This window comes from Theropithecus gelada, chromosome 5 (genome assembly GCF_003255815.1).
Source record: "Theropithecus gelada isolate Dixy chromosome 5, Tgel_1.0, whole genome shotgun sequence".
NCBI classification, from domain to species: Eukaryota; Metazoa; Chordata; class Mammalia; order Primates; family Cercopithecidae; genus Theropithecus; species Theropithecus gelada.
In genome coordinates this window covers 182,322,871-182,337,031 of record NC_037672.1, presented here as the reverse complement: position 1 = coordinate 182,337,031, position 14,161 = coordinate 182,322,871, and the positions used below count along the sequence as shown (strand labels likewise).

Genomic DNA, 14,161 nt, shown 5'->3' with positions numbered 1-14,161 from the left:
TGAGATGTAGATATATATGAGATATGTATATATGTATATATTACATTTCTATAATATTTATTGCTATCTAGTATTCAAAGCAAAACAGCAGCCATGTTTTCCTCTTATGTTATAATCTTTTCTATCAGACAATATTAAGTATAAAAATCACTGGCTATTAATAAAGTAGCAAAAATCAAATTATGAAATATAGATTCAAAAAAACAACTACACAGTGAATATTGATACTTTTTTTCACTTTTGCAAATATAAAATCTGGTATTTCATCATTCAACAAACTGAACTGAAAACACTTGATAAATGAAATCTAAAATAGATAGTTACTTGAGAGAAGACTAACTTTCACTACTAGGAACCCACTGTAGCACTTTCAGAATCCTTTCCTCTTTTGGGATTTTTCTCTCGCCCTTGCTTGTCCTCTTCCTTTCTCCAGCTTGCAGGACATTCATTCATTCTTGGTGATCTGCTCTCCACTCTTCCATATCACAACGATGGTACTGAAAATTTATTCTATTGATCTTTTGGGGCAGTGTTCCGCAAAATTTAGTTGTCATGGGAATCACTTGATAATTTATTTAAATTACAAATCACCAAGCCCTTCCCTCAAAGATTTCTGATTGCATTGGTCTGCTGTATGGTCCATTAATCTGCAGTTTTAACAGTCACCCTCAGTGATTCTCATGTGTGATTATAATATCATGTTTTAGGATCACTTTTTGCTAGAGCATGGTCACCTTTTACCAGAAAAATACTGTATTTGTCTTACCAACCCCTGCCCTAGAATGTTCAGTTGAGTACTGGTCAGCAGATGTATGAGAAAACTATTCAAAGCCCAGAGAAGAACCACCTGAAAGACTGTGAGGTGACGGTGTCTGGCTCTCACATAGAACTAGGAATGGTGCTGGTTGCCATCAGCTGTGCAAGAAAATGTCATAATTCACACGGCATCCGACGGAGTACCTAGAAAGGTCTTGCCTCAGTAGTGGGGAATAACTAGCCCTAGATTGAGCATAGCTCCTATCACACCTAACAAATCTGAAATGCAAGACCTGAAAAGATAAAAACCATTTCTAAGTAATGTGACAGCATTCCAGAACAAAGCCCAAGAACATTTACAAGAATACAAGAATATACAGCACTCAACAAAGTAAAATCCTCAGTATTTGACATCCAGTGAAAAAAAAACTGCCAGTAATTCAAAGTAGCAGAATATGACCCCCATACTGAGAAGAAAAAACAATTATTCAAAATCAACCAAGAACTAATATAGATGTTAGCATTAACAGAAAAGGGCATGAAGACAGTAAGTATATTCTGTACGCTCAAAAAATTAAGTAGAGACAGGTAAGACATTAAAAATACTCAAACTTCTAGAGAGCAAAACCACAATGTATGAGATTAAAAACACACTGGTTGACATTAACAGCAGATTGGACATTACAGAAAAATAGATTAGTGAGTTTGAAGATGCAGCAATAAAAACTAACCAAAATGAAATACATAGAAGGAAAAAAGGACATTTTTTAAAAGTTAATAGGACGTTGGTAAATTGTGGGACAATTTCAAGAAGCCTAATACACATGTAACTGGAATTTCTGAAGGGGAAGAGAAAGACAGATAAAAATATCTGAAGAAATAATAACTGGAAATAGTATAAATTTGATTTGAAAAACTATAAACCCATAGATCCAAGAAGCTCAATAAACCTCAAGCACAAGAAGGATGAAAGAAAACAACACAAAGTCACATCATAATCAAACTGCTTAAATGAGTCATAAAAAGAAAAAACAATTGCCAGAGAAAAGGACACATTGAACACAGAAGAATAAAAATGAGCATGACAACAGGTTTCTCATCAGAAACAATTCAAGCAGGAAGACAGTGGAGTAACCTTTTTTTAATACTGAAAGAAAAAGCAAGATACATTTTTCAAAATTAGTTTTAGGATATTAGTAAATCTAGGAATATAAAATTTCTGCCTTATGTATAAGTTCTAAAAATGAGGATAAAAGAGCTTTTTCTGTTAAGAAAGTATCTTATGCCCAATAAGTATAGGGTAAAAGATTAATTACTGAGCCACTATAAAATTCCACTGTATGTAGTTGTGTAGTATGTACGTATTATTATTCCTACAGATGAAAATTAGTTTATATACAATTTTATAAGAACCAAGGTTTCTGCCCAATTTAATGGAAAACTGTTCCTGGGGTTTGGACATGCCCGTCAGCAAAATGGTCATTATTCTCTCACATTCTACTGGTATTTAAAATTACCATAGCAAAACTGTTACAGCCTGCGTGCCTATAAAAACAAAAACAAAAAGCTATCAAGTGATTGCCATTTAATGCTTTATGTCCAAATTAACTTGACTTTTCATTACTACCAGCTTTCTTTATGTTATGGTGATATTGTGAAATTCTGTTCGTATGGTTCTAAAATTTATAAGGGTTCCTTTATTTATTTACAAATAGACATTCCCCATATAAAGGAACAGGTCTCATTATAAGTCAAATATGGTACACAGTGAGTGTAAGAGGCATATGCTAGTAAATTTCAGTTTTTATCTCTGCCATTTAATAAAGTGAGCAGTTTTCTCCTATCCTTTCCTCTGTCTCCTCATAGGATTCATCCATTCTCTAACCTCCACCTTTTCCCATCACCCCTCCACTCCTCCATCCCATTCGCTCATCGTAATGGCTTCTTGATCAGCCCAAAAGTATTACCACTATTTTTGCAGGCACAGATAGTAGGGTGTGTTGGGAATATGGCTAAGGGTCAGGATATAACTCTTTATTTAAAATAGAACATAGTTGATCAGGCCAGGCTAATAGAAGTTTCGCAGCTAGTTTAGAGAGATATAAAATAGATGTGGTAAACCATAGCAAGAGATAAAATTCATCCTGGAAAGAGCTGAGAGAATATACAGCAAGGTATGAAAATCTAATAGAACAGTAAAATTATCACAATTCATAAACATGAGTTTGCCACTGCCCCAGTGATACAAATAGATAGAACAAAACAAAATTAGATCTCAAGTGAATTATTATTATTATTATTATTATTATTATTACTGAAACAGAGTCTCGCTCTGTCACCCAGGCTGGAGTGCAGTGGCGCGATCTTGGCTCACTGTAACCTCTGCATTCTGGGTTCAAGCGTTTTCCTGCCTCAGCCTCCTGAGTAGCTGGGATTACAGGCGTGTACCACCACACCCAGCTAATTTTTGTAAGATTAGTAGAGATGGGGTTTCACTATGTTGGTCAGGCTGGTCTCCAACTCCTGACCTTGGGATCTGCCCATCTCCGCCTCCCAAAGCACTGGGATTACAGGCATGAGCCGCTGCACCCAGCCTCAAGTGAATTATTAATATCGAGTTAACTAAATAAAAGAAAGGTTGAAACATTCAAAACAGATTTTTTACCTTATAATTTAGTTTTGCTGCATCATAGAAGTCGGCAGAGTGTGAAAACTGTTTACCTATGGTAATATTTGCATAGCTAAGGAAACAAAGTAAGTAACGGTGACTTCAGAGTTCAGAAATTTAATTTTTTAAAATTTCAAAACAAAACGATATGACAAAGTACTAAAAATATCTTACCCATATCCAGTTCCTTTCTTTCCTGGGTTTGTGTATAAATTCTTTCCAGGTGCCTTATATTTTTCTCGAGGTCTTGACTGTGCGCTGAAAAATGGGACTGGACCACCTATTGTTCCATAGTAGCTTCCTAAGCCACATCTTAAATACAATTTTTTGGTGTTTTAAAAGGAAGAGGTTAAAATGGCAAATTTTAAGTCTATTTTACCATAATTTTTAAAAAGATTGGAAAAAAGAGAAAAAAATAGTTTTAATCTAATTTCATTTTCCTCATTCTTCAGTCACAGATTTTGATGTGAGATATGTTTTTAATATTTGTATTATTTTAAAAATTCTATAAAAGTAAAACTGCATAATCCTTAGGAAGTTAGAATCATTCCCATTAATTCAGTTAACTGTAACAATAAACAGAGTCTTTTGTGTTTTTAGATTAATTTATGGGCACTTTATGGCAAGTTAGCTAATAAATGGCTAATTACTTCTCACTATCCATCCACAAGAAACTACACTTCCAAAACAAATATTTAAGACTGCTGTTTCCACTACTGATGGAAAGTGACTCAGGGAATTTGGGTGCTAATTTTCTTCTGTTTGGTTTATATCTCATAACTTTACTGCAGAAAAAATTAACCAAATATTTTCTTTTTTTCCATTTTAATGTTAAATTTTCTGGGCACACAGTATCTATGCAAAATCATTAAAGTGTTTACTGTCCAGCACTTTCACAGATTTTTTGTTAAAACTTCCACAATAAGAATAACTATTGTTAGCGACAGTCATAGTCTCTAATTCTTAAGTTACCATTGAAGCAAACAAATTTTAATAATCAGAAAAAGGTCTACAAGACAAATGAAACCTTATTACTATCAAAACTTGACACTGTTCATACATCTGAGTTAAAAATTTCAAAAACTTGAAAGACATCAACATTGATTGCTTATTATCAATACCTTCAGTCTACAAATGGTAGGAAAGCATATTTTAATTAATCCTTCTTTATGAACCTATAGAATGAAATTCTAAAATACAACGAGGAAATAGAGCAGGGATAATGCAGAGAAAGGAGAACTATTCACAGACAGGCATAATTTACCCAGAGCATGATTTAACACAAGCATTAAAAGTCATTCTATTTAGAATTTATTAAATGCCTGCGGTTCTGGAGGTGGGCGTGGTGGCTCACGCCTGTATTCCCAGCACTTTGGGAGGCTGAGGTGGGTGGATCACCTGAGGTCAGGAGTTTGAGACCAGCTTGGTCAACATGGCGAAACCCCATCTCTACTAAAAATACAAAAAACTAGCTGGGCGTGGTGGCCTGTGCCTGTCATCCCAGCTACTTGGGAGGCTGGGGCAGGAGAATCTCGCTTGAACCTGGGAGGTTGAGATCGCAGTGAGCCAAGATAGCGCCACTGCACTCCAGCTTGGATGACAGAGCCAGACTCCATCTCACATACATACATACATACATACATACATACATACATACATACATAATAAATGACTATGGTTCCATAATTTGGTGTTGAATAAATTTCTGTATAAGGGCTTCTTATTTATGACACCAGTCTCCCTTTTTGGAAACACTTTCTGTATCCACTAAATTATAGATGTTTTTCACACATCTGTGAATTTTTTTAAAAAAGGAAACCTAGTCTAACTATGAAACTGTTATTATTTCTTGGCTGACAGATGAATATAAGCATATTATAAACTAATGTATCAAGGTAGCAATTCCCAATTATTACCACATGAGTCAAAGTTTATCACAGGCAGGAGAAAAGACTGAAAAATAGGAAAAAGTTATTTCACATATTACATGAAAAAGAAAGAAAGTAGTGACAAAAGGAAAAAAATCACATTTCTAAATTTATATCTAAGAAAATGAAAAAGTTCAAGAAACAGTAATAATAATAAAAAATAATTCAAATCTATCCAAAGTGTCAAAAGGTAGAAAAAGATGAAATTAAAGAAAAAAAGAAAATCCTTACTCTATTTTTTTTCAGACAGGGTCTCACTCTGTTGCCCAGGCTGCAGTGCAGTGGTGCAATCTCAGCTCACTGCAGCCTCAAACTCCCGGCTCAAGCGTTCCCCGCAACCTCAGCCTCCCGAGTAGCTGGGACTACAGGCATGCATCACCGCGCTGGCTTAATTTTTGTGTATTTTGTAGAGATGGGTTTTTGTCATATTGCCCAGACTGGTCTCAAATTCCTAGACTCAAGCAACCCATCCACCGCAGCCTCCCAAGGTGCTGGGATTACAGGCATGAGCCACCGCACCCACCGAAAATCCTGACTCTTTTTTGTTTTGTTGTTTTGTTTTTGAGATGGAGTCTCTGTCGCCCAGGCTGGAGGCACAATCTTGGCTCACTGCAGCCTCCACCTTTTGGGTTCAAGTGATTCTCCTGCCTCAGTCTCCCGAGTAGCTGGGATTACAGTCGCCTGCCACGATGGCAGGCTAATTTTTATATTTTTAGTAGAGATAGGGTTTCACCATGTTGGCCAGGTTGGTCTCAAACTCCTGACCTCAGGTGATCTGCCCATCTCAGCCTCCCAAAGTGCAGGGATTACAGGTGTGAGCCACCGTGCCCAGCCAAAAATCCTCACTCTTAATAGAGACAATAATTTTGGCTGACGTTGCCTACTAGAATTAGAAGGAAGTATAAGTTATACAAAGTAGTTTTACTAGTCTCAAAAAATACAGTAAATATACACAAAATTAGACTTCAGTTATCATCTATCAAATTAATAAATTGAGAGAGTCAAAGCTATTGAGTGTGAATGAATAATACCTTTTTTTTTTTTTTTTTTTTTTTGAGATGGTGTCTCACTCTGTCACCCAGGCTGGAGTGCAGTGGTGCGATCTCGGCTCACTGCAACCTCAGCCTCCGGGGTTAAAGCGAGATTCTCCTGCCTCAGCCTCCCGAGTAGCTGGGACTACAGGTGCGTGCCACCATGCCCAGCTAATTTTTTGTATTTTTAGTAGGGACAGGGTTTCACTGAACATTACGTCTTAAGTCTCAGTTATATAACATTACATTGACTTAATGGTCTAATGTTAAACTAATTTAAAGGGAACATTGATAGTTGTCATAACTAAGATACTGTTAAACCTCATAAGTATATCTTCACAATAATTTAAAAATAATGTATTTTTGATCAATTATTTTCTTCATCAAAAAAGAATTTCTGGCCAGGTGTGGCCCAGAACCCTCCTCCACTTGAACCCAGGAGGCAGAGGTTGCAGTGAGCCAAGATCATGCCACTGCACTCCAGCCTGGGCAACAGAGCAAGACTCCAACTGAAAAAAAAAAAAATTATCCTAATTCCACTTTTTTTTTTTTTTTTTTTTTTTAGACAAGGTCTTGCTGTGACATCCAGGCTGGAGTGCAGTGGCTCAATCATAGCTCACTGTAACCTCCAACTCCAGGGCTCAAGGGATCCTCTCACCTCAGCCTCCTGAGTAGCTGGAACTAGAGGCACATGCTACCACACCCAGCTAATTTTTTAACTTTTGTAGAGATGAGGTCTCACTATATTGCCCAGGCTGGTCTCAAACTCAAGCATTCCTCCTAGCTTGGCCTCGAAAAGTGCTAGGATTATAGGCATGAGCCACTGCACCCAGCCTTACACTTTTATTTATACTTCGTTAACAGCAGAAAAAATAGTCAGGGGCATAGACATGATAATTAAAGGCAATTTTTTCCCCAATCTGACTTTGCAAGGTTTTCAAACAAATTTTATTATTTAAGTTGTTTTTATTATATCAACAAATAGAGCACAGTGATATAGATAATCTAAAATTTAATATAATGAGAATATATTTAATCAAGATTACTTGTCAATCTAAATCATCCAATACAACTATCTCCACCTGAGACAAACTAAGAATAACACTTAAAAATTCATCTTACATAAGTAAGTCCCACAGAAAAACAAACATTTAATTTAGGGATAAAGGTGCAGGAAATCTATTTAAGACTTTTCCCCAAAAAACACTTACGGCTTTTTCTCTCCACTACTAGGGAAGAAGGCTTTGCCTAGATTTTTTCTGGCTGCTTCCATCATATCCCGTCTCCTCACTTGATTCAGATTCACGTAGCCTTCTCCTTCAAAAATCCTTACAAAACGGGGATCGAAATAACCTGCCTGAAGGTCTGACATTGCTTTGGATCCCCCAGGTAGCATCTGTTTACTTTTGCTTGCAGCCTCATTAAATGGTCCTTTAAAAATAAATTAGGCAGATGATAATTTTGAGCTTACTAGCAATTAAAGGACATGAAAAAGAAGAGAACAGTTTCCAAATACCATTTGGGCCAATGATGAATTTTGAGCTCTAGAGCACTGTTTTGAAATATTCCCTGAGAGCTCTGTGTGAAGGGCTATCTTGACAATAAGACCTAAGTGGTTTTCACCAAAACATTGTAATATTTAAGGCCTTGGTGATAGACTCTGAGTTTTAGAGCTGGTAGAGACCTTAAAGTGATCTAATTCAATGTTTCTCCAACTACAGACTAGGAAGCGCTGTGTGAGATGGCAGTCAGTGTGTGTCCGTAGGTCTAAGAGACGGGTGTTTCATACTCAAATTGAAGCAATTCCTCTCTGGGGCATATACTCAAGACACATGAGTGTCCATGGCCACTAACAGACATTAACAAGAATGTTCATAGCAGTTTTATTCATAATAATCAAAAACATAAAACAGCCCAAATGTCCATCAACAGGAGAACAGATTTTTAAACTGTGGAATTTATACAGTGAAATACTAGTAGCCCAGTAATTTTTTAAAGGCTGTTTTGATAAGTATTTAAAACATCTTTCATAATTTAGATCTAGGAGAGCTCTATTTGAGGAGAACTTTGGTAACATGGAGAATTTTTTGAAGTGCATACAATCCCTAATTCAACTGGCTATTAAAACGTGAATCTGTATCCTTGACTTTTTTTTTTTTTTTTTTCTTTTTTGAGACGGAGTCTCACTCTGTTCCCTAGGCTGGAGTGCAGTGGTGTGATCTCAGCTCACTGCAACCTCCGCCTCCCAGGTTCCAGTGATTCTCCTCCCTCAGTCCCAAGTAGCTGGGACTACAGGTGTGCACCACCACACCTGGCTAATTTTTGTATTTTTAGTTGAGACGGGGTTTCACCATACTGGTCAGGCTGGTCTTGAACTCCTGACCTTGTGATCCACCTGCCTCAGCCTCCCAAGGTGCTGGGATTATAGGCAAGAGCCACCACGCCTGGCCTGTATCACTGAGCTTTTTAAACTTCTTTTTTTTTTGACAAGGTCTTCTGTCACCCAGACTAGAATGCAGTGGTGTGACCATGGCTCACTGCAGCCTCAATCTCCAGGGCTTAACTTCCTGCCTCAGCCTCCAAGGTAGCTGAGACTATAGGCGCAGGACACCATGTCCAGCTAATTTTTGTATTTTTTGTAGAGACAGGGTCTCACTATGTTGTCCAGGCTTGTCTTGAACTCCTGGCCTCAAGCAATCCTCCCACCACCACCTCCCAAAGTGCTGGGATTACAGCTGTGAGCCACCACACTTGGTCAACTTAAATTTTTGAAAAGGTAATACATTCAAATAGTTCCAAATTCAGAAGTATAAACATTTTCACAACAGGTCTTTCTCCCATACTTGGCCACCCAATTCTTCTTCCACAGGCAAAGAGAGAATCATTTTGTTTCCCAAAGAATGTTCAGGTATGTTCAAGCGAATGTTTTCATATGTATCCTTTTTCATTGTTTTAAATGCTGTCTCAGAAGAATCACATTGTTAATGCTTAGCACACTATATAGAACATTCTCCACCTTGCTTTTTTATTTGACAGTGTATCTTGGAGATATCTCCAAATCAGTGTGTTTTATTTTGTATTATTATATAGAAGTAATTGGATATCCGAAAATTGAATGGAAACATTTAAATATTTATGTATATTAGCTCTTTTTATTATTTATGACTTTTGTAAAATCCCTCAGCCATTCACTTAGCATTTCATTTCTCAGGAAGGTAACAATGGATGGCCTTCTTGGATGCAAATGTAAACGCTGTTTGCATAGGGGAGTGTCCCATCTAACCAAAATATTCTGGGAGAAAACTGCCAGGCACTTTTGAAAAGAAATAAAATTACCTATGAGGACAATAAATGAGGATAGAGTACCCTCATAAAACCAGATTCCTATTCTCATAAAATAAAGTTCTTGCTGGGTGCAGTGGCTCATGCCTCTTAACCCCAGCACTACGGGAGGCTGAGGGGGAGGGATCTCTTGAGGTCAAGGGTTCAAGACCAGCCTGGGCAACATAGTGAGAGTCCCCACCTCCACAAAGTATTTAAAAATTAGCTGGGCATGGTAGTGTATGCCTGTAGTCCCAGGGACTCAGGAGGCTGAGATGGCAGGATCCCTTGAGCCCAGGAGTTTGAGGATGCAGTGAGCTATAATCAGGCCACTGCACTCCAGCCTGGGGAACAGATATCCTGTTTCTAAATAAATAAATAAATGAAATCGCTTAACTCCATTGAAATTTTACAAGTTAACAAACTTTAGAACTAAATGCTTTAAAATATAAACCACTAAACAATCATTCAATGTAAATACTAAATTCTAAATTTGATCTAGAAAATACCCACTATTCACCCATAGAGGAAAGCAAATATACTTACGATTAAACTGTGACACATATTTATCACCCACAGTAATATACTCCATCTCACTAAAGAGGCCAATCCTTTCCATGTCCGTTTTCCCTCCTTCCGCAGGCACGGTAGGCATGGTGGTGCTTTCTACACTGCTAACTTCAAAATTTCCCTAGGGTCACTTCTTTTATCGAAAAATCCTACTTTACATTGGAAATAAAAATAAAAGGGAAATGTTTAGAAAACAGTGGTTACTAATCTCCAGTTCTAATTACTTTCAGTCTGAGAGTTTTAAGGTTTACTATGAAACAAGAGCCTCATACTCTATGGGGAAAGAACCAGTCTGTGGAGGCGGGGAGAACAGTGGGATTCAGAATTACCCGTATGAGCCCTCCCCCTTGACTCTCCATGTGAAGTGCCCACGATTACAAAGGAATGTGTAAGATATCATCTATTACACTGCCATTTATCTGTTGGAAATGATAAAATTATTACTGTATGGTGTATTATAAACAAATCCTCCTGAGAAGTTCAGGGTAGATTTAAAAATCCTAATTACAGAAGGCAGACATTTTTACAGTTCACACATAATGATTTCAGCATCCTGCACTGTCCCTTATATTGAAAATATAACAGCTTTTCAGAGTGCACGACACATCTAGGTATTACCCTACAATTCTTGAGGGTTTTTTCAAGTTTAAATAAACATAATAAATGTGCCACTGGCAAAATTATCAAGGGAATGGGGAAGAGAACAATTATGTAGGCGAGATAAAGACAAGAACAAAAACAAAAATTCCACAATGAATTCTGAGTATTTGTTAACGGTCGTACTTCAGCTCTGAGCTTTCTTTGGAAATGACCACTTCAAACAAAGGTGAAATATTAAACATGCAACTCTTTATTTAGAAACCAATTTTTTTTAAGACAGAGTCTCTCTCTTTTTTTTTAAGATAGTCCCAGGCTGGAGTACAGTGGCATGTTCTTGGCTCACTACAACCTCTGCCTCCTGGGTTCAAGTGATTCTCCTGCCTCAGCCTCCTGAGTAGCTGGATTACAGACACGCGCCACCATGCCCGGCTAAGTTTTTGTATTTTTAGTAGAGACAGGGTTTTACTATGTTGTCCAGGCTGGTCTCGAACTCCTGGCCTCAAGTGATCCACCTACCTCAGCCTCCCAAAGCTCTGGGATTACAGGCATGAGCCACCGTGCCTGGCCAGAAATTAATTTTTTTATTTTTTATTTTTTATTATACTTTAAGTGCTAGGGTACATGTGCACAATGTGCAGGTTTGTTACATATGAATACATGTGCCATGTTGGTGTGCTGCTCCCATTAACTCATCATTTATATTAGGTAAGAAATTAATTTTTAATAGTAGACATGTTCTAAAAAAAAAAAAAAGGAGGAGGCCCAAAGAGCTAAGAATACTTACATCCATCCCGTCCTAAAGTTTTTAAGGTACCAACTATGAGCTAAGCACTGGGCATACACAGCGAAGAAAACAAACATTGGGTAGTCTTCCCAGTTTGTGACCCAAGGTAAGAATTTTTTTTTTTTTTTTTTTTTTTGAGACAGAGTTTCACTCTTGTAGCCCAGGCTGGAGTACAGTAGTAGCGGGCTCTCGGCTCACTGCAACCTCCGCTTCCCAGGTTCAAGCGATTCTTCTGCCTCAGCCTCTCGAGTAGCTGGGACTACAGGCGCCCGCCACCACGCCCAGCTAACTTTTGTATTTTTTTAGTAGAGACGGGGTTTCACCATGTTGGCCAGGCTGGTCTCGAACTGCTGACCTCAGGTAATCCACCTGCCTCGGCTTCCCAAAGTGCTGGCCACCGCGCCCAGCTGGTAAGAACCTTTTACCTTAAATGTACTTATTTATTTACTTATTAAGATGGAGTCTTGCTCTGTCGCCCAGGCTGGAGTGCAGTGGCGCTATCTCAGTTCACTGCAACCTCCGCCTCCTGAGTTCAAGCAGTTCTCCTGCCACAGCCTCCCAAGTAGCTGGGACTACAGGCAACTGCCACCACGCCCGGCTGATTTTTGTATTTTTAGTAGAAACGAGGTTTCACCATGTTGGCCAGGCTGGTCTCAAACTCCTGACCTCAAGTGATTCACGCGCCTCGGCCTCCCAAAGTGCTGGGATTACAGGCATGAGCCACCGCGCGGGGCCTTTTACCTTAAATTCAGAGCAAGCTGTTTCAGTGCCTCTCTGCAAGCCAGCCTGAAACAATGGCTCACCTGGTCATGAATCATTGCTAATAGGTAACACCAAAGGAGCAAGTGAAGATTCATTTTAAACTAAAACATAAGCAAGCACAACGCACTTCTCCACATCCTACCTCTTCCATTAATCAGGGATGCTTTAAAACCAAACTTCAGTCAAGATGTAGTACTTTCATTTACCTTATATTTCAAAGCTCCACTCCCCTGCCCAACCACAAAGGATTCCAGTGCTGCTACTGGGGCCTAAATGTCTCAGGCCCTGTATCAGCCAGCCTCATCTGTCACCATGGAAACCCCTTCCGTGGCCCCTTGGCTGCAACTGTTCTCTTTCTGTCCTTAGGCTGGGCTCTCTCCAGCCACAGGACCATTGTCCATGCCCTTTCTCTTTAGCCACCTACTTCAGCGTGCCGACCCTTTCTCTCCCCAGCCCACCCCTCGCCATTAACACTGATTCTTCCGACTGCTCAGTTTCTTAATCCCTTCTTTAACTCCATCACAGCGGCATGCACTTCTTCCAAGCCCTCATCGTGGTTGTCTGCTAGGTCACCATCTTATTTTCGTCATGAGGGATCCTTTCACGAACAGTTGTTTGCCCCAGGAAACTTGGCTCCACAAGGGCAGGAGCTCTGCGAGACTGAGGTTCCCCGCTCTCACGGTATCCCCGCGTGTGAGCAGCTCCTGGCACACAAGCCAGCCAGGGAGGAGGGAAGGAAGAAATTCTTGCCTAGAACTTCCCCACTACTTAACTTTTTTCTTTAATGTAAATGACGAGTTAATGGGCGCAGCACACCACATGGCACATGTATACATACATATGTAACAAACCTGCACGTGGTGCACATGTACCCTAGAACACAAAGTATAATTTTAAAAAAAAGAAAAAATATTTAACTTTTTCCTTTTGTTTTTTTTGAGGCAGAGTCTCGCTCTGTCGCCCAGGCTAGGAGTGCAGTGGCGCGATCTTGGCTCACTGCAGCCTCCGTCTCCCGGGTTCAAGCCATTCACCTGTATCAGCCTCCCAAGTAGTTGGGACTACAGGCACTCGCCACCACGCCCGGCTACTTTTTTTTTTTTTTTTTTGTATTTTTAGTAGAGACGGGAGTTTCACCATTTTGCCCAAGCTGGTCTCGAACTCCCGAGCTCAGGTGATGCGCCTTCCTCGGCCTCCCAAAGTGCTGGGATTACAGGCCTGAGCTACCGCGCCCGGCCCCGCCACTACTTAACTCTTCTTGAGCAACATTTACAAAATTATTCATTCATTTATTTAACAGATAGTCTGCCAGCTTGCTGGCAGAAACTAGAAACACAGATTTAAGAAGGCATAGATGCTGCCCGCAGGACCTTACAATCTATTAGACAAGAAAATAGAGTATAGCCGAATGATGGCACGTTCCCTTGGAAAAGTACGGATAGAGTGTCGTGAGAGGTGAAGAAGGGGCAGAAACTGGAGGAGGTGATGACGAGTCTATTTTCCAGGAAGGAAACGGAGGTGGCAGGTATCTAAGGGACAACACCTGGCGTCCGCGAGGACCAAGTCACCTCTCCTGAGGACACCCACTCCGACAGCCGAGATCAGGTTGTCCCAGCTCGTCCAGCTTAACTGTGCGGCGGGAACGGCGAGGGTTCCCGGGCGCCCGCGACACGCCTGGGCTGCGAAGCGCCTCTGCACGTTCCACAACAGCTGGCGTTTATTGTGTGATGTGTTGCCCCGGGTA

The 14,161-nt window shown here is 39.6% G+C and overlaps 1 protein-coding gene across 1 annotated transcript in view; it reads right to left on the bottom strand.

Annotated features, from left to right (window-relative positions):
* Positions 1-14,116, bottom strand: part of C5H4orf47 (chromosome 5 C4orf47 homolog) — a 23,675-nt gene extending 9,559 nt beyond the window's left edge. Inside the window, exons 1-5 of the mRNA XM_025385489.1 lie at positions 13,961-14,116; positions 10,251-10,423; positions 7,595-7,814; positions 3,599-3,736; positions 3,422-3,497 (exon numbers count right to left, since the gene is read on the bottom strand). Of these exons, the coding sequence (XP_025241274.1) occupies positions 3,422-3,497; positions 3,599-3,736; positions 7,595-7,814; positions 10,251-10,359 (543 nt within the window). The 5' untranslated portion in view covers positions 10,360-10,423; positions 13,961-14,116. The remainder of the gene's footprint in view (positions 1-3,421; positions 3,498-3,598; positions 3,737-7,594; positions 7,815-10,250; positions 10,424-13,960) is intronic.
* Between the last annotated feature and the right edge of the window lie 45 nt (positions 14,117-14,161).